At 40.4% G+C, this 21,318-nt stretch overlaps 1 protein-coding gene across 4 annotated transcripts in view; it reads right to left on the reverse strand.

The window, feature by feature from the left end:
* Window positions 1-1,225: 1,225 nt before the first annotated feature.
* The window catches only part of LOC144772688 (uncharacterized), a 554,957-nt gene continuing 534,864 nt past the window's right edge, over window positions 1,226-21,318 (reverse strand). For 2 of the 4 annotated variants that reach the window (XM_078657156.1, XM_078657157.1), the window contains exon 7: window positions 1,226-4,467. In XM_078657156.1, coding sequence (XP_078513282.1) covers window positions 4,299-4,467 — 169 coding nt within the window. In that variant the 3' untranslated portion in view covers window positions 1,226-4,298. Of the gene's footprint in view, window positions 4,468-18,251; window positions 18,314-21,318 lie in introns of all 4 variants that reach the window. The other 2 variants (XM_078657158.1, XR_013599822.1) reach the window with 2 other exon arrangements.

Here is a 21,318-nt window from a genome sequence, read left to right on the forward strand (position 1 = left end):
TGAGACAACACCTGGTAGCCCACTGCCCTCTGCAGCCTGGCCACCCCACGGACATGCCCATAACCTCAGCATCGTACTAGACTCCTCCCTCTCAACGCAGTCACCTTCAGCTGCTTCAACACCCTCCGCATCCACTGAAAGACCTTAAAATGGATCCCCCGAATCAAGGAAGACCATCACCCATGCACTCATAACCAGCAGACTGGACTACGGAAACGCCCTCTACACCGGGATCAACAAGGCCCTGCTTCGCAAACTCCAGACCATACAGAACACCGCAGACTCGTCCTCGGCATCCCTTGACACGAGAACATCACCCAACACCTATGGAACCTACACTGGCTCCCCATAGAAAAGAGAATCACCTTCAAGATGATACTCACTCACACCTACAAATGCCTTCACAACACCACACCCAAATACCTCAATGAGAGACTCTCCTTCCACGTACCCAAGCGAAACCTCCGATCCGCCGACCTCGCTGAAAACCCACGGATCCACAGAGCCAAAACAGGGGGAAGAGCTTTTTCCCACATCGCGGCCAAGACCTGGAACGAGCTCCCGATCTACATCAGAAGCACCCCCTCCATGAACATCTTCAGAAAGACTTTCAAGATCTAGCTCTTCGACTGAATGGAGCTGCCCCCCCCAGCACCTTGAGACCCTCACGGGTAAGTAGTGCGCTTACAATTCTCCCGATTGATTGATACTTGCAAGCGTTACATATTGATGTTCAGCACATTCATTGTGCACATTTGACTAGTATACCAGACATCGCCCCTTTCTGGTCATCAGATGAGTTGTGATTTCTTCACATATTGCTAGGTGGATGTCTATTACTTAACGCACAAGTTCTTACGATCTTTTATCAAGCAGGCTGCACTTGTTTTTAAGTCTTGAAGAAGACCCGTATTGATGTTGTAAGGGAACAAGTCTTGAAAGGGTCGAAACATCAACAATATTTACAATTTGTGCTCTGCATCCACTCTGTATGTGGCTAAAATACTCATGATTGACATTATGGACCGAGAACATACAGATACAAAAAATGAACAAAAATTGACACTATGCCAAATCTATTGTTTAGTATTATGTTAGGTTGATGTTTCATGTATGTCCTTTTTATTTGATCACATTTCAATTGTATTCTGCATTGGGCAACCTTGCTTTAAACTTTATTTTTGTGCACTTTGCTAAATGAATAACATACGAAGCCACATTTGACTCGTGTTCAGAATCATTTATGTATGTGTTAGGGGACAAATCAATTAGTAATTGATAAGATTTTTCTTCCTCCCCTACGGAACCCACAGTAGCTACATAATATTATATATCCAGGTATACAATACCCTTGCAGACCAAGTTTTTGTCCCCAATGGCAATTTAACCTCACAATACACAATCTGTCTTTAACAACTGAGCATTCTATATGTATTAATTGATGAAAAAATAAAATGCTAAGCATACCTGTCAGAAAACAACCCACTCACACTGCATTCACATTTCAAATGCTTTATCAAAACACTGTTCAATTGTACATTACATTTACAATGATAATAATTCAAGTTCTCAAAATCAAAGTTAGAAACATAGAAGGTCATTAAGTTCCTCGACTAAGAACAATTTCTTTAAGCTTCAAGTTCAACTTAAGAGCATCTTATTTGCCTCTTTTTTTTTTTTTTTAAACAAGAAATGCTGGTAGAAATCCTCAGCATATTTTAAATATCTGTGCTGTTTAAGTCAGCTCAACTTTCAATCTAATAGCAAACCCTTCTTCAGTGAAAATGTTTTTTACAAGCTACAGGGTTGACTGCTTCTGTACAAACATACATATTTTAGGCTTAATTGCTGCTCAAGATTAGACTGCGGTATGTACATTCTTACTAAGTTACAAAATCATGTGTGAATACATAAATATACAATCTGACAAGAAGTGTAAGATCCTTTTCTTAAAGGAGTAGAACTATTGTCTGAAAATGTGACACATTTATCAGAAAAAAATAATGATTTACTAAAAGTAGTTAACCTATATATGATATGTTGCTCCTGCATTCCCAATAGGCTCACAGATGGGCTACTATCTGCGGAGCTTGTTTAAGCCAATGACCTCTCTTTTAAATAAATCGAAATAAATATAGAATGTAAGAAACTTTACGTAATCTCTTTTTAAACACACATGGGAATATACTAATCCATATTTAACTATTCTTTGCTTTTAAGAAAGGAGGTATTTAGAAAGATGCTTGGATGTTCACGTATGTAAACATTTGAGTAAATTCAAGCCTTTGCAGTTAATTACAATTTATAATCCCTTTCCTTTGGGATGCATGAAATTATGATGTGTTGACATGTAATAGAAATTAAGATTTGTTGCCAGTCTCTTTTGTCTGATGCAAGATATCAAATGTACAAATAATAATTAAAAACATAATTTCGTTTTACACCTTGCAAACATCTTTTCATTCCTAAATACCTTACTTACATAAGATAAACACTTTTCTACTGATATCAACTACTAGGGAAGTGATGTTCCGAAGATGGTGCCATGGATCAGAGATCTTAGACTAATATTGTTTTGCTCAAAACAATTGCTTATTTGCATAACACATAAAACGGTCCTGGAAAGAGCTGAACCAGTTATAGAAAGACCAGGGTTCTCTTGTTTTACATGTCATAGTTTTCATTTGTTGGGGCATTGGCAAATCCAAAAATATCATTTTAAATTAACATAATAGTTAGCACAGTTCCAGATTCCTTTACCTAAAAAGGAAAGATGTTTAACGCAAGTCAATTCACCAAACTGCTGTTAAAGTCATTGTTAAATCAGTCAAGTTTGCAGGTGGATCTTAACATCATGCTAAACTTTGTATTGTGATCAAAAGCGTAGTGTTTGATTCTTCTGAATCCATGAAACCAATGACTGTCCTGCAACATTATGTTATGCCATGATGTGTAATGGATTGGTACCTTGTTTTTATTCCTGCAATGTACAACAATGCCTAATGTGAACTCAAGGCTGTAGCCTTCATTTGTTTTGTTTTATATTTTTTATGTAAAGTAAAAAATAGTAAACATGTTGACAAAAATCACAATTACACACTGAGACGACTCACAAAAGAAGGTTCTCCACACATTATCTAACCCATACTGCTCAGGAGGCATTAATATATTTACAGAAATATATAAAATAGCTTAATTTTTCACACAAATGATACAGTCTAAAATTCAATTTGCTTAGTTACAAAAAGAAAAGTGCTGGGATATGGAAATTTTGTAAAGAAAAAAAGAATCCAGATCTCAAAATCCTTAATTCTATCTACAAATATTAATTTTCAATAAGTTGTGTAGAGAAAGTATCAGTTTATACAGAAATCTGGAAACATCCATCATTCTGAGGGCAAATATTTTAGCAATTGCTATCAGTTTTATTTTTTTTATCCCAGCTGTCTGACAAACAACCAATAAAACAATTGTTCCGTGAAAGAATCACCATCTATAGACGCATTTGTCTCATGTTATTTATGGCATAGGAGTTTCCCTGATTTTTAAGTGGATACAGAGAAAATACTCCTAGTACAGAAAAACACCTATACAAAGATACATTCACCAAGGCTGACCAGGCACTGAATAGGTGTTACTGGTCATGTTCAAATTCCAATCCTGATTAAACTGAAAACCTAAATGCAAAATCAAAGAAATACAATTGTAACTTTTTTGGAACAGCTATGAACAAATCGAAAGTACTGGTTAAATTCCTGTAAAGTATAAGTATAGCTAGTCCATTTCCAAAAGCCAGGCGTATAACCATCCCATAAAAAAACGGAATGTGTGTATCTGTCTCTCCACATTAAAGTTTTACTTAGCAACACATTTCAGAGTCATAGAAGACAATGAGACAGATAAAACACAGACTGTTGCAGAGAGGCACATAATACCAATTAAAATGGAAAAAATAACCTTAAACAGATGAAAGAGGTATATTGCAAATCTACTGCAAAATCTTTATAAACAGACAGGTCCAAAAAGCACTTCAAGATTTTAACTTGCAAGTTTTCAGTCACACAGGGCTTGGTTACACTACAAGACTTTGAATAAAACAAAAGGTAGAATTAAAAAAATGTACAGTTCATTTCTGTACTACAGTTAAAACACTACACATAGTGCCAGGGGACATTTTAAGAGGTAGCAAAATTATTTTTTAATGAAACAATCCGAATTGTAGACCAAATGAAAGACTGACAAACAAAAATTGTCCAGCTGGAAGGCTCCAGAAAGCTCAGAATTGAAATAACAGGATTTCAAGATTTTTCAGAGTGTTCCCGCTTTGGCCTCAGACGTCTAGAAGATCGCTCAGCAATTTTGTGAGGAGGGTCTGTTGAATTCATAACAGTAGCTACAGACATATAATGTTCATATCTTTCTACCATCTTTGAAATTTTGTCACGTGGAACACTGTGTGTATTCCTCCTAAAAAAAAATAAAAAAAGAAAAGCAAGTTTGTTTTTATACTTTTTATTAACTTGAAGACTCCAGCTACATTTAATTTTGCAAAGTATGAGTTGATATAAACCTCAAACACATGTATTTATATTCATCAAGTTGACAAGTAAATCCAAGAAAGGCATTTTCGTAATTACATCACAGACTGATGCTAAGCAAAATAATTGATCGTTTGCTAACCTGAACGTTAAGAAGAGAAATGAAAAAAGGTAAATATTGTACACAAAATGTACAGAAACCTATAACCCTTTTCAGAACACTTGGATTGACTGAAAAATGCCATCCCCTCTGATTTTCAAATACAATTTGGACCTTTGGAATAGCTGTATTAATGAGATAGTAAAATAAATTGAATATGTAGCGACAAATAAATTTCTATCTGGTAGACAATTATTTTCACAGTTGTCCTTCTGAATGCTTCACAGACACTCTGCTTCAAACACTAGATTTTGTTGAGAAGATTATTATGCTGATTATCAATGTTATTATAAAAGTGTTATTGTATTTCTTTTTTAGGAAAGCAAAGTTTTTACTTTTAGCCATTTCTTTACAACACCTCCAATTCAATAGGTTTACTACATCAGCATGTGTTAGGAGAATTGTATCAAACATTTACTTGCAGCCAGTTCTTTACTGTACTCCTAGTACAATAGGTTTAATTACAATAACAACATTTAAGAACCACTGTACCTAGCTGTGCCAGGACCAAACGCTGCACTATAGTTCAATAAATAAATCCTTCTTAAACATTCAAGGCTCTGCCCCATTCAATCCTTTTGTGAGCTCCATTCCCTAAAATGTCCAACTATGGAAAGTTGTATGGATTAGAACCATAGTTGATCTAGAGAAGTTGGGTTGGGGTAGGTCACAAAATGGAGATGTAATTAACACATACTACTGGTAATCTCTCATTACACTTATTTTCCACCCCATCTAACCTCTTGGAAACCTATTTCTAAAAGTAAAAGCTAACTTAATTATGATATCAGGTATTAATTAGGCAAATGGATTACGAAGTCCTTATCTAGCTAAAATAAACATCAGCTCTAAAGCTTGTGCAACTGCTTGGTAGGTGGTTCTATAGGGTATTGGCACTCCTGGGCAATACGCAGGTAAGTATAATCTAGTGCTGAGTGAGGATTGCGGTGCATAAGGGTAGGGAGAGCCACCCTTATCCACTGGTAAAACAGAACAACAGTCCCCTGAACACGCTAACAGTATATCAATTATATCAATAACTGTGTGACAAAAGAATGAGTCTTTGCTGGAACATGAGCTTCAGTTTATTCACAACAGCCTTATCCAACACGTGTTTCGTCATGCTTACGGTTGCAGCAGTGACTTCTTCGGGGCTATACTCAATACGTGAAGATCCTTAAATCCGGTTGTATTTCTGTCCCGAATGGGATTCAATGCGGATTTTAATGCAAGACCTTTGCCTCTGTGATGAACAGAGCTCCTTCCGGCTTGTACGCTGGAGACCAACGCGTACCCGCCAGAAGGAGCTCTGTTCATCACAGAGGCAAAGGTCTCGTATTAATACCGGCAAGGATATGGCTGCTAGTTATCTTCTTTAACACAACCTGCATCAAGTGGGTGCAATGCACCACGGATTTTATTTATTCATTCCTGAATAAACTTGCATGGTTACTAAATCCTCATTTAAGGGACTCCTCATTGGGAAACACATCCAGAATACATATACTGTGAATAGGAGGGATTATTTCTGGGCACACGATATGTGCAGTCTTAACTGTGTCTCTTACATTGGACCCTATTGAATCCCATTCTGGACGGTATAGCTATAACGCTTGCAGGCAAGAGAGAAGTGGTCAGATAATGAATGTGATGAGGCCCACACAGCTACACTTCAGATATAGTTTTGAAGTACGTGGCTATTCTATATTAATATGCTGTACATTTTTCCACCGGACAGCTGTCTGGCTCAAAAAACATCTTGTTTACTATAATGAAAGATTTTGGGCCTCAACCACAGGTGTAGTCAGTATAACCTTTAATGACATCAAACCAAAACTCACAATACAGGTTTCAAGAAAGCTAAATTAGCATCTTTAAATCAGACAATTAGTACAAAACTCTGCAAGCAGAGTAGTCTCTTTTATTCCATGTCAAGAAAATAACCCAAACATAATCCTATAGGAAAATGAAGCTTTAAGAATTTACCAGTTTAATATTCTTTAGTTAACATAAAATCATGTGGCCTAAATTCTAATTATATAATGTTTCTTCCAAAAGGGAAGGAGGTTGTCTATGAATTATATGTTAAAAGTTTGTAATTAAATCTGAAAAGGTACATAGAAGTCCCACCACCTCAAGCCAGCCAGGCTGATGGCATAAGGAATTACGCTAGCCGGCTCACCTCAACTACATTCTAGTCTCTCCACTCCTACTATTACAGAACCTAATGACAAGCTAAGAATCAGCACTATACTGAAAGTGCCCTTAAGATGGTAGAGGGCTGCAGGTTTAGAGAGCAACAAAGTCCCACATCATGTGGTTTAGGGTTGCCTTGAGGGAATCTGTCAGACAACTGGGACAGTCTGCAAAGAAGGTCCTACTTCCCTGATTTACTTATACCACTGGAATTGTGTTGAATGTTGATGTGTCCAGTCTGGGAACGAAAGGAGAAAATAAATCAATATTTGGCTTGTGTATAGTGGATGCAATTTTCTCTAGACATGTGTGTTGGCTGTGTGGAATCTAGAATTGAAAGATGTGCGAGATAGGAGTGTTATACAAGAAAGCTTATGGGGTGATATGTGTTTGTTCTTAGCACTGATTTGGTTTCTTGTTTTAAATCAATGAGTGTTTTTTTGTCTATTGTATAAGAAAAAAAATTATGTTCTAACACAAGTAATGTTATTAAAAAAAACATAAAATACATATTTTTGTAAGAAAATGTAAAAATGTTGCAATCCTATGAAATAAAATTCTAAAATTAATATGAAAGACATGCCCATCTTAACTAAGAACGGTGAGTGCCGGGGTGGAGTTCCCGGCCCTGGAGACACTTGTGGGCACAGAGGCAATTAGTATGGCTGGCGGACCCTCCAAAGCACTGTCAGATAGCCTGGAGGAGAGGCAGTATAGAGGACTGGCAACAGCATCTTGCGGAGACCATGCCACAGATGAGAAATCTTGGGAAAGCTGATCAAGTGCATGGAGCACAACGTAACAGCAGTGTGGTCAAAGCATTATGGGCACAGATTATTAACACAGTCCACATTGTGCTCCCATCAACATCTTCTTCAGTAAAGACAACTCTTTCTCTCCAGTAAATCATCTTTGAAACCTATCACAGACAAAGGCCCATTAAATCAGGTGCCCCCCTTTCCTTTAAGAAATAAAGGTGACTAAACATATTTGGTTCAGTGACCCCCAACTACCTGGATCAAAACTGAACAACCCAACCCTTGCTGTAGGAGGCCAGTAAACAAATCCTCCCAGAACACAACAGCATGCCACACCCTGAATGATGCAGACTCAAGGAATGATGGCAACAACACTCAACGTAATGGTCCCCAATCAACCGCCCTCAATGTTAAGCCAGCAAGTAAACTTCATTGAAGTTATGCAGGAAAGCTTCAAAACATAATATCGAACAAGACACTAAGCTACAAGACACTGCTATCCTGAAATAAATGATGGCCCTAAGGACAGCAAGGGTCAAAGTTGACAATACAACGAAAACATAAGCAGATAGGCGATCTATAATGTAGGATATTGCCTTCTTTAATAAGTGTTTTTTGGGGAATTAAAATAGACAAACCTAAGTTCAACAGAGGATAGAAACCTTGATAGACTGGGAACAGGAATATTGCTTCATGCAAAGAAAGACTGTGGAGTTAGAAAACAGAAACTGTAGAGATTACCTATGCTTCTATGGGATACGGGAAAAACTATAAGAAGGGACATATCATCCTTCTAGACATGCTTCATTATGGAAATCACAAATCTAACTTTTTTTTACTATAACTTTTTGTATTTAGCAGTTGTTCAGTCAATTAAATAAAATTCAACAGCAGGTATACGCACAAAAGGCCACTCGCAGGGGGCCTGGACATTTCTGATTGTAAACGTAACTCCCAGCCACCCAACCCGGTGCGCTGCACTGTGTGTTGTGGAGGACTTTATTCACAGCTTACTTTGGGGTTGAAACTACCCTGCAGCCTCTCCTCCCGCCCACTCAGCCTCTCTCTTAGGTCACCCTATATTGTGTCCATGGTCTCCAGATCTTTTCAAATTTATTGGGGCATCCTTGGGCTTGGTATATCATGCGTTCTGCCAGCTGACACCAATAAAGATCCTCTTCCCATTCCTTGACCGCTGGGGGTCTGCTTGCTCCCCAGAGTCTAGCCAGGTTAAACGTTGCCACTCCCGTGGCTGTGGCAAGCCACCAAATTGAGTATTTGGCCACTTGTCCTCCCCTGCAATACCTAGGATCAGCCATTTGGCCTCTAGTGGGACTGTCAGTCTAGTGACCACCTTCATCACCCCTCTGACCCTGCTCCAGATGTGTTGGATTAGTGGACAACACCAGACCGTATGATAAAAGATACCTATGTTACCACATCCCCTGGCACATTCGGCCGATTCGCATAGGCACATCCAGTGTAGTCTGGATCTAGAGAAGACAACCCTAACATTTGATCCCCGTAAAAACTGCAAAGGGCACACAGACTATGATCTACAAGTTCCACAGGTAGCAAGTATCCATGCTGAGAAATTAAAATATGATCGCTTTCCAAGACATCAGCACAAAGGTAGGTCATCGCAGAGGAAAACTGCCATGGCCCCTTTCAAGTATGACTACCAACGCATCTTTATCCTCCAAAATTTCTCATAGTAAACCATTCATCGATGCAAAAGAATGCTGGCGCCAAGACCAGGTCGGGAAAAAAATGGGCATCTGATATGCTTTACTGGACCCTGCGACCATGTTAATCACCCATGAAAACAAAACTACAGAATATAAAGACACTTGCCAACTGGACTGATTTATGGACTCAATCAATGATTGTGAAATAGATGTAACCCTGAGATGTGATGTCCTAGACTCTCATCCAACTCAAAATGAGGTACCACATTCTGAACTTCAAATAGAGGAAAGGTAAAGGCTGGAAGAAGCCACTAGGCAGTAAGCAGCAGGACCAAAATCTGAGCATTTGCGTTCTCAGGATAGTCCTCTATATTCTTCCATCCCTTGCGCCTGCCTGAAAAAGCCAAATCAACATCTCAGATGAAACCCTCGTTGGAATCCTTCCACAGCCCTATCTCACAGTTAAGACATCATTTACATTACAATATATATATATTTTTTTTACTTTATTTCGTCCGTACCAACAAGTTATTCACATTAACATTGTAATCATTTAGTTCACAGTGAACAGTACTTGGACATAAATCCGTACAAGCTTCAGCAGTTAGTCATTAGCAGATACACAAGGTCAGTCATTGATGCATTGACATTCACTAGTGTACATTGGAGCCAATTATATTGCATAAGTTTCCCATAACATTATACACCTTGGCATTTGTGCAGCCATGTAGATAAGCGATAGTCGCTTATTCATACTATCCTCCCTCCTAGAAAGCATAAATCGCCACCAACCTCATTCGATTACTTTTACATCGTTTAACACATCCTAATCATCACTCTGCATATTCAGGAGATATTGTTTTAGCGGTTCCCAGAAATCCTTGGGCCTTGATGTCTGCGGTAATTCTTCTGCATAAACCTCCATAGTTTCCCTACAGTAGGACATGTCAACAAGCCAATCCTTAAACCTGGGGGGAAAACCTCAGTTTTCCGCAAGGAACTTCCGTCTCTTTGTGGGCTTTAACTTATATATCCCCAGCAAGCACACCAAAGGAGTGTTTGGCACTAGTTGAGCTAGCATTTCCGTTAGTGCATCCATTATATCTTGCCAGCATTTGGGTACTTGCGGGCATGCCCACGCTAGGTGCAGGAAATCAGAATGTATAGCGTCGCATTTGTGATGTGTTCTGAGACCATAGCTGTGTAATTGAGTCGCGGAGTAATAAAATTGGTGCAGAAATTTGAAGTGTATGATACACAAGTTACAATTTGAAGTCAGTAACCGTAGCTGCGTACAGCTATATTCCCAATCCTGTACATCGATAGTCACTCCTAGCAGTGTTTCCCACCTAAGGAGTGATTTGTTACTAAGCTCTATTTGCTCTGATTGGGATGCAGTGTATAGGCGGGTTATTAATTTCTGGCGTGTTGGTGCTTTCAACAAGGCTTGTAGTGCTAGTAGTGTTGGTTGTTATTTCAGGTATGTTGCATACATATCCCTGATCGCCATCTGCAGCCGCATACGGGCGAACACCTTCATTTGAGTATTATGTATGCTCAATGATGGGTCGTCTCGTTGTATGAATCTGCCATGCGGAAAAATATCCTTCATGGTGTAGAACTTCATGTCCTCAAGCAAATTGTGTCATTTTCTTTTCCTGCGTCACCGATAGTCTCGGGTGGTTGGCAATGGAAAGTGCAGGGGCATAAATAGGAAGTTTGTCCGCCCTTCTCGCCAGTGTATGCCATGCCCTTGAGGTGCAACGCACAGGCTGGATTTTGTCTGTGTTCATGTAGGATTAGATATAAAAGCCAGTAGTGGAGTCGGGTGTACGCTGTCCGTTATTACCGCTACATGTGGAATGTACGCATGGTTTGTTGTCCAATAGTGCACGTGCTGCGCCTGTGCGCAATAGTAATACAGTTGCATGTCTGGTGCTCCGAAACCGCCCTGATGGTACGGTTTTGTTAGTACGTTCCAGCTTACTCTGGCCTTTTTACCTGCAATGTGGTGCGTATTTTGGTAAAAAACGCCTGCGTCAACCAAATGGGGATATTAATAAATAGGTATAAAAATGTGGGTAGGACTATCATCTTCTGCAGCGCAATCCTGTCTGCTAACTATAGAGGTAGCTGTGTCCACCTGGTTATCTTCTCATCAAGTTTAGTCAGTGCCTTTCCATTGTTTTCCCTTATAACTAGATCCGGGTCCCTATGTATAAATACTCCAAAGTACTTGACTGGGTCGGTTTACCACTTTAGGGGGTAATTCAGTGTCAGCTGAGTCGTACCTGGCGTTAGATTGATTATTACTGATTTGTCCCAGTTTATTTGCAACCCTGAATACTGTTCGAAGCGGATATACTCCCTGATTAGGTCATTTAGGTGGGTATTTGGATTACGCATGAATAGCACCATGTCGTCAGCGTACAGGGAGATACTGTTAGGGCGCAGGCCCAGTTGTAGAGCAGATTCAGAGTGGAGTTGGCGGATCCTACAGTCCAGGGACTCTAAGATCAGTGTGAACAGTATCGGTGAAAGTGGACAGCCCTGTCTTGTCCCTCTTCCTATATATGTGGGTCAGATGTTTGTCCATTTAGTCTGATTCTAGCAGTTGGATTATTATACAAGACTTCTATCCTTCTCAGAAATCGCTCTGGGAAGCCCATCCTGCGCAGCACTACGAACATGTATTTCCATTCCACCGAATCGAAAGCTTTCGCAGCGTCTTGCAAGGCCGCCGCTGCCGGCAGCTCCGGATTCAGATGGTGGTAAAGGGCAAAGATGGTTCTTATGTTTTGGGTGGTGGATCTAGTTGGGACAAATCCTGCTTGGTCAGGTAGTGCCAGTTTTTCTTGTAGTAACTGTATCCTAGTAGCTATGACCTTTGCTAAGATTTTTACATCTATATTAATTAAGGATAAGGGGCGATAAGAGTGACTCTTGGTTGGATCCTTGTCAAGTTTGGAGAGTGTTACTAACAGTGCCTCCCTAAGTGAGTCAGGGAGTTTACCCTCTTCATACGCCTCTTCATACATTGCCGCTAAGTGTGGTATTAACAGGTCTCTTTATGTTTTGTAGAACTCCCCAGGGAGCCCGTCTAAACCTGGGGCTTTGTTGTTTGGTCGAGAGTTTATTGCATCTCTAAATTCGTCCTTAATAATATGGTGACCCAAACATTTCCTGTGGGTGTCCGATAACCATGCCAGTGCTACATCCTGCAAATAAAGGTTAATGTCTTCCGCTGTGGTGCACAATTGCGTGTCATACAATTGCGAGTAGTAACCCATAAAACGGTTTAAAATGGACGATGTATCATACAGTGTGTGACCGTCTTCATCCCTGATTTGTGTTATGTATGATGTTGTGAGTGAGGGTCGGATCTTGCTAGACAGAGCTCGTCCCGGTCTACCTCCCTCGCCATAGTTACGTGCTGCGTATCTTCTCGATTTATATTTTATCTCATCCTCTGCGTATGTTATATAATTGTCCATCCGTTCCCTTATTCTACCCAAGAGAGTAGGGTTACCTGTTAGTGTATGTTCCACTTCCAGTGTGTCAATATCCCTTTCTATGATGTTCAATTGCTGCTGGATGTCCCTCAGTATCCCAGTGTGCTTGCTAATGCAATGACCACGGATCGTGACTATGAATGCCTCCCATAATGTCCCAGCACTGGCCACTGACCCAGCATTCAAATCAAAATAGTCAGTTATTGCCTGTTGCAGCTCTGTGTGGAACACCTGATCCAGCAGAGCGCTTCCCTGTAACCGCCACGTGAAATGTTTGGGGATATGTGTAGGGATCTCTAGTGTAATGAATACCGGGGAGTGATCTGACATGGTTTTGGGCAGATGTTTGACCGTCTTCGTCCAAGTACATGCTGCTGCCGTGAGTACCCAGTAGTCGATCCGTGACCATGTATTATGCGTCGTTGACGTGCCCTCATTCACATTACTACTCAAATTTCCAAGGTTTACCTCACTAATGAGAACTTGGTGAGGGTACTTAGCAATTGCACAACTCTTTGACTCAAGAGTAAACTGTCTGGTCCCCAACATGAAACCCTGATCCCTGTAAACGGTCAGAGAACAGCCTCAAGGGATAAATGCTCTCAGATTATTACAGAGAACTAAGACCCCCTAGGACATCGGGAAGAGTGTCCAAACATTCCTTCTGAGTACAAGGGAAAGGTCTTTCATGGGCGATTGCACACTTTCCTACCTAGAATGAGGCCCATTGGAGCAGGAACTACTAGTTGCAGATGTGTTAAAAATCTTATCATCTAGGTTAAGAAATTAGATATGCCTTTAACATCCTCAAATATGGATCTTCCCAACAAATTCTGTTTAACTGTATCAAGTTTAGAGATGCTAGTTATTACATAAGACATTTCTTTGGGTTCTTTCAGCACCACAGCCCTCAACCCTTACATCTACAACACCATGTTTTCATGTCAGACAATAAACTCAGCATATTCACCTCTACTCCACTTCTTGGACAGATGTTTTTGGAGTACCTTTTTCCTGTCCGTAGCCTCAGATTCCAAAACATGTCTCTTTCCTGTCTGTTCCAGTTAATTCTAGAGCTTGGCCCAAAATGTCCATCTTCAAACAAAAAAATGCTCTCATTCTTAATTCACCCGCTCTTGGAGGTCAACGAAGCCATCAATAACAAAACTACTTTCAAACATAGGTTGAGAAGCGCCTCATTGAACTTGACCGTCCAATTCACAACTGTCTAGAAGTGCAACAAGTCTTCTGATGCCTGGTGTACTAAGGATGCAGGAAAAACCGAACACCTCTGCAGGAAACAGGTGAGAATGAGAAGAAATAACTATGGTATCTCCAAAAGGCACACCTACATTGGCATTCTAAAGACCTATAAAATATTTTTAAAGAAGTCTGCACTAAATACATTGTAATGCAAAAATGCCAGCAACTTCTCTTGCAAACCTTTTGGCACAGTGAAAGAGCTTGTTCCAAGTGCATCATTTGGTAAAACCTTAGTAATGTTTCAGTTTTTACTTACTGCACATACATGAATTTGAGTAAAGTCAACATGTGGTTCACCCCTTATTTGGTATGCAAGCCTGGGGCTTTATCAAGGCTGAAAACTGGTATAGGCCAGCTAGCCTTTCGGTCCGATGCAGTCCACGTGAATTTGTAAACATGGAACATTACTAAGGCTTAACCAAATTATGTATTTGGAACTGTTTTGTTCACATTGGGAAAGAAAAGGACACTGGATTTCTATATGGTACACTAATGAAAAAGTGAATATAAAGGAAAAATAAAATACAATTCTATCTTTTCAACTCTACCCCTTTGCCAAATAATTTTTTTGCTTTGTACCATTTGGGAATTTATTACAAATATATAGGGAATAATACACTGTATACAATACCATTTGACCATAATTGAGAGGTTGTAGGCCCTACCCTCAAAGAGTGTTAACTTCTTCCAACAAAGGCACTATGGAACAATAAGGACATTAACGAGCAGGTTTAGAGAGGATTGAGCCTTTTCTACTCAATTGCAGAAAAGCAAACCAGACTGTTCCACAATCTCGGAGCAAGAGAAATCAATCATGTGGCCTAACGGTTAGAGCGGTCGACCTCGAAGCTGGGGCACTGGGTTCGAGTCTCAGCAGGGACGCTCAACATCCTGGGATTCTGGACCAATCACTTAATCTCCCAGTGTATACAAAAATGAATGTGTCTGTCTGCAAAGCCCTCTGATACCTTCGGGTCAAGTTCGCGATATGTAAAACTCTGATTTAAAAAAAAGAAAAAAAGTGTTTTCTTAAGTGTGTGGTAATAATAGGAATGGTAAAAAAAGCGTAGTGAAATAGAGTAGGAATATCCTCTGTACTGTGCCACTGAAACAGCTTTCTCTACTGAGTTTAGTTCGGGGTACCTCGAACCAAGACTTGGGCATTATGTATTTTCAAAAAGATGGAAATAAGCCTAGTTGAGATATCTCCCAATTTTGAAATTAGTAATGCATGAACTCTTCATCTTGTAACATTCGCGGAACTGATTCAAGTCCCTGGAGAGGCTGCCTGCAATTTAATATTTGGACAAAGGCAGGAAATGTACCAGTAGCATGACTGAATGCTCAGGTGTCTGTTTCCTTGGTTCATTGATTCTGGTGAAGGTTCAATGATGTTAACAAACCTTGTTTGCTACGGTAAAACATAGCAGTCATGGTCTCCCTACATACACCATCGTGATTTATATTCGCTTTCGAAAATAAAACCATGATGAGGATGTTCGATAAGATTGTGTGTCTTGTAGCAGAAGCAATACATAATGGACCAACACAATCTTGTGAATTGGGTCAAACATGGTAGGCTTTGGTAAGGTAAAAAAGTACAGCACCCATAAATAGGATGTTGCACCTGCTTAGGCTGGAACATGGGTCATACATATTTTCTTAGTGTAGGAAAATAAGTGTTATTTATGAGGGTTGTGGGTATTCCTGACTGTGATACCCCTCATACTTTTGGGATAAAAAAAAGGTATCCTTAGTCAAGTTTATAGTCGACTGATTCAAGGTGATTGTTTTAATTGGACAAATTTAACCGGTCTCTGTGAAGTTGATAATGAGCTTCCAGCACCAAGGTAAGGAGAAAAAGAAGCTCGACTTTTGTGTGCTGCATCCCTTAATTACAAGTATGTTTATCTCAGCAGATTGGTACCATCAAAAAGTATAGCTACAATTTTTAGAATGAACTTCTTTTCTGAAACTCAAATATTTGGGCCGGATCTGAACCATCAGCATCGTAGGCAATGCAAAAACGTGGCTGGCCTAGGGCATGCTTTCAATCTGATCAGATGGTTCTGACTTTCAGGTGCAGGTATATTGGAAAAAAATACTGCTGCGAAACTAACTGCTCAAATGTTAACTGATGCTGTTTTGTTCGTTATTTATTCCTTTGCATCTGTTTACTTCCTCATCTTCATTGGTGGGGTTGTGGAGTGAGGGAAATAAATTATTTCTAGTTTATTGTACAAGGACTAGGTGCAGTGAAAAGAAACAGATTATTGGCTTAAGGGCCGCTGTAAACACCATAAATTAGCATCCAACAGTTCATACGTTGTTTAAGGTTAGAAGTCTGACGCTGGAATTAAGAATACTCACTGCATTATTTATTCCCCTGACTTGATCATTCTGGTTGAAATCAGGGCTGTGGCAATATCTTTGGGGTGGTTATGCAGCCTATCCACTATGTAATATCTGAACATGCAGAGCGATCTGAACTCAGAATGTGGTAAAAATGAAGGCATGTTTGGACAGGGAAAGGCTGTGGAATATTGTGACTGAGTCGATCTTTAGGAATTACATGTTGAGTCCTCATGTCTTAGATGTCTAGATCTTCCTCATAATCCTGAACATCCATGTCTTCATCACCCTCGTTATTTTCTTCTCCCTTCTGTCACAAGATTTTCCTATGGAATACAAACATTTGCTTGGAACTATTCTGACATATGACTCATTGGCCACAAACAAAACAATAGGCTGCACACAGCTCACTGAAGAGAGGTGAGCAGTATGTGGTGTGGCTGCTACGTATGACTGGGTGGTTAACGACAAAGAGTTTGTAAAAGTGAGCCATACAATAATGGCAGAGTTTATGAGGGAGATCGAGGAAGTGAGTGATGCTGTCAGACGGGTGTCACTGTAACTGGGACAAGATGCTTTATATGGATGAGACAACCCACTCATTGATCACAGTGCCCTGGGGGTGCCTATGAATGTTTACCAGGGATCTCCAACTTGAAATAAAATGTGCAGCTGGATAAAAAAAGCAGAACACAGTGGGGTGGGTTTCTCTGGCAGGGATTGCTGTGACTGGGAAAAGAGCAATAAGCTGGCTAGGGTGATGGGTGGAATTACCAGACAGACATTTTTACAACTGGATAAAGTGTAGGGAGCAGGCTGTGGAAATAGGAATGGAGGTGAGCAAGACCATCAGTATATAGATCACATTACTGTGAGAGTGAAGGGAATTCTATCACACAAGATGGCCACAGGAGATTTAGAGACCTGCAACGGTTAGACACATGAACCACAAAAAGAAATCATTGGGACAATGGAAACTGGTATCCTAGCTGTAGTGGAGTATCCTTTTAAAAGGATGGTTTCCCTCACCCACCAAAAGTGGCATGCTGGGAAACTCCTTGTGCTGTGATGCCTAGTCACGACATGGGCTACAACCCCCTCTCTGAAAGGGAGGAGCTTAGGGATGTTTTCAAGAGTAAGGTATAGAAAATACCCAAATGATGAGCTCAGAGTGGTGTGGGCAACAGATCTAACATGGAAGTGAAAATTAAAACTAGATACAAGGTCCGCAAATTACTTTATGGGTGCACCTCTGAGGTTGAAATTACTTTATTGGTGCATCGCTGAGGTTGAATTAAAAACAGGGCACTTCATGGGAAGATTAAACTCGCTTGTGTCAAAGAAGGGTCGACATATTTCAGCCTATAATCCTTAACAAAGGTGTTGCAGCTGTCTTCAGGACCTAAACTCAGGGCAGCTGCTCAATGTGCTCAAAAACAACTAATTACATTTGTCAGCGTAAACATATACAAAACCATTCAGTGATACTGTCAGGTGTCACAAAGGATTAATTGCCGTTACCTGCAAAAAACATGTGCAGTTTTCATATGTACTTTTTTTAAGAGACAATATTATTAATACCCACCAGATAAGTTTCTGACAAAACAAACTTTAGAAAATGCTAGGTAGATATTTAAACACTGGGTAGGGTTAGAGGGCGCAACAACGAGTGACAATCCCCGCCTTACACCCCCAATCCATCATATGCTCAGTGCCCCACAATCGTACTGTAATGGCGGAGCAGTCCATTGAAAATAACAATAGTAATTCAGAATAAGGCTTACCCGCAAGTGTCGGGAATCGTGCCTCAAATCACCCTGGCATGGGGCTCAGGGTGCTCTCTGTCCTGTTTGACAATCAGAGAGGACAGCAGAAAGAAAAAAATGGGAAAAATTCCTTAGAAAGCGGGAACAGGGAAAAACTCAAGGTATGTCAAAGAAAACGTATGAGAGTATGTAGAAACATTTATATCAGTACAAGATGTATGAGAAAAGAAGGCACTAGCCTTAACTAGGTGGCATTATAGCCCCCATCTTGGAAAGCATGTCAGAGGGGGTTATGCCCAGCACGAGAGCGGACCATATCGATCCACGCATCTATGCACTGGTGCCATAGCACCCACCTTATAAAGTATGTGAGAGGTGATGTACCTACTGTGGGAGCAGGCAGTAGCGATCCCACAAGTCATCTTGGTAAATATACAAAAGTCCAGGACAAACCAATGCATATTTCTATTGCATACGACGAGTGGCGCACATTTAGATTGATGAGTATATATGAAATTGGATTCTAGTCATGCATAGGAGAAGTATGGTCCGATCAATACAGACACCCCACTGTGCATAGCATATACGCCTCACAGAAATGTAGGATTACGAGGTGGAACAATGCATGTTACTGATAAGTGTTCCCAGTAATAGTGGTGTTAACTCCTTGGAGTTTTTGTGCTCTGACTGCGGGCTCAACAGCGCTAGTGCTCATACCTGTTCAGCAAAGATGTGGCCGTCCACTACACTAAGGAAGGGAAGAGGACCCTATCCAAGGTAGTGGCTGGGGGCTATATAAAGGCATAAATTGACCTGAACACAGAACCACTATGTCCGGATATGCATTCTCACGCGATCATAGTTCGTCCCGGTCACGTGTTGTGAGGTTGCTGGGAAATGAGTCCATTGGTGCAACGTTTATCACTGCAATTGTAATTGCATTTATATAGTACTTACTACCCCTGACGAGGCATCGAAGCCATTTTCGGCAAGTAGCTCGCTACTTCGGAAGCAAAACAGGATTAGTGGTGAATTAGCATAGGGAAATATGAGATTCATTTGAGGAGTGGACATGTGAGTCTGTTAGTTGGATTGACAAGGATAGTGGAGGGACAGGAGAGGTAAGGGTTTGCATTTATGTAGAGCTTGCTACTCCTGAAGAGGCGTCTAAGTGCTTTTCGGCAAGTAGCATGCTACTCCGGAACCCAAAAAGGATTAGTGGAGAATTAGTACAGGGAAATATGAAATTAATTTGAGCAGTGGACATGTGACCCAGTTAGTTGGATTGAACATTATAGTGGAAGGAAAGGATAGTGAAGGGTCTAGAAAGTGTTTGTTTGGAGATCATAGAAGAAGAAGGAGGTTTGAGACGAGTAAAGGGGAAGTGGAGGGGGGAAGGTTTAGAAAGGCTTAGAGGAGGGAAGAGTCTAGAAAGGGTTTTTGGGGATCACATTAGTAGAATGGGGTTTGGAATAAGTCAAAAAGTGGAGGTAGAGGATACACAGAGGTATAGGGTGAGAAAAAGGGTAGTGCTTGAATATCTATCTATAAACATACTTATTATAGACATTTATACAAAGGAATACATATATATACATATATATATATATGAAAAACCAAATCTTCAAACCAGCAAAACTCCTGCAAATGAAGACACGGACCCCAGGCTGCAGTAAGGGAGATTTATTTCAACCTCTCAGGCGACGCGTTTCGAGCAACTAGTGCTCTTGATCACACACCTGTATATATATATATATATATTCCAAATAAATGCTTATATACACAGGGATATGCTGTACATTTATGTTTGAGTATAGTGGTTATGTGGAGAAGAGACAACTCTTGAGTAATCTCCTGAAGATAAGATAGTTATTCGTGGATCTTATGTTTGGGGGAAAAGAGTTCCACAGTTTGGCTGCTTTACTAGAGAAGGATGTGTCCCCAATTTTTTTTCTTGTATGGTGGGATTTTGAGGCGAGGCGCCAATCTAGAGTGGAGGTTCCTTTGTTTGTCATGACGGGCTATTGTGTAACTTTGCTCACAAAAGCGCTTGTAACTCCTTCACACAGGTTCGTGAAGCGTGAGCTTGTAAAGACATATGTAAAAGATAATATAATAAACTTAGCCCCCATTGAACATGTATATTAACAGCTTGTCCTACCATCCCTTTACAAATGCATACTGGGATTGGTAGTCTTAATTGTTGCTGTCATCAAACAGGGGGAATTAGAATACAATTTTAAATATTTGGGGAACATACAGCAAATGAAACATAACTTTTAAGTATGTAGGATGTAAGTTGCCATCAAAAACCAACCAGAGTGCTGTTTGCAGAAAAGGTACAGTTGGAGAGGCCTGACTGGTGACTTGACCTTATTACAGAGATTCCAGCGTCTAATTTAATAGTCAAGATGTTGGGTTCGATTTTAGATTCAGATTGAATTTCCCGATTCATGTCCTTATATAGGTACAATTCGCATTGCCCTTATATAGGCATAGAAATCCAGTCCTTATTTAGGCGCAGCCCATGCTCCCCAAATACAGGCATGGCTACTTCCATCCGTTCATCTACGTCACAACGATTTCTTGTAAAACCAGACTCTTAAGCCGTTCAGGACTTCCCCTTGCTTGTATATTGATTTCTCCAAGAACTCAGTTATTTTACATGAACATCTTTTCCTTAGGGGTTCATTCATGGCGTTCATATGCCCGACTTTACGTCAAAGCTGGCATTCCTAATCACCTTCAAGGTATAAATATACCTTCACTTGCTATGACAAAGCACAGTGGGTTCGGTGCAGTTAGACTACCTACCTGTACGACGCAGCTCGCTACAGCAGGTGCCGAAGGAAGCCAACTCTCCAGCTGATGCACTGATCAGAAGCTGTCATCCTCTGCCGAGAATCCAGCTCCAGTGTTTCTGACTCCCCTTGCGGGGTGTTGGGAAATCAAGTCCTGTGAAAGAGATACCAACCTCTCTCATTCTAAGGTATGGAGCTGATTAGAACCTAGAGAAACCTTTGGCAATTCTTCGCAAAACTAAACCTATGCTAAATACCACACTTACTTCTTCCCTCGTACTAGA

The sequence above is a fragment of the Lissotriton helveticus genome, chromosome 8 (assembly GCF_964261635.1).
Source record: "Lissotriton helveticus chromosome 8, aLisHel1.1, whole genome shotgun sequence".
In the NCBI taxonomy this organism is placed as follows: domain Eukaryota; kingdom Metazoa; phylum Chordata; class Amphibia; order Caudata; family Salamandridae; genus Lissotriton; species Lissotriton helveticus.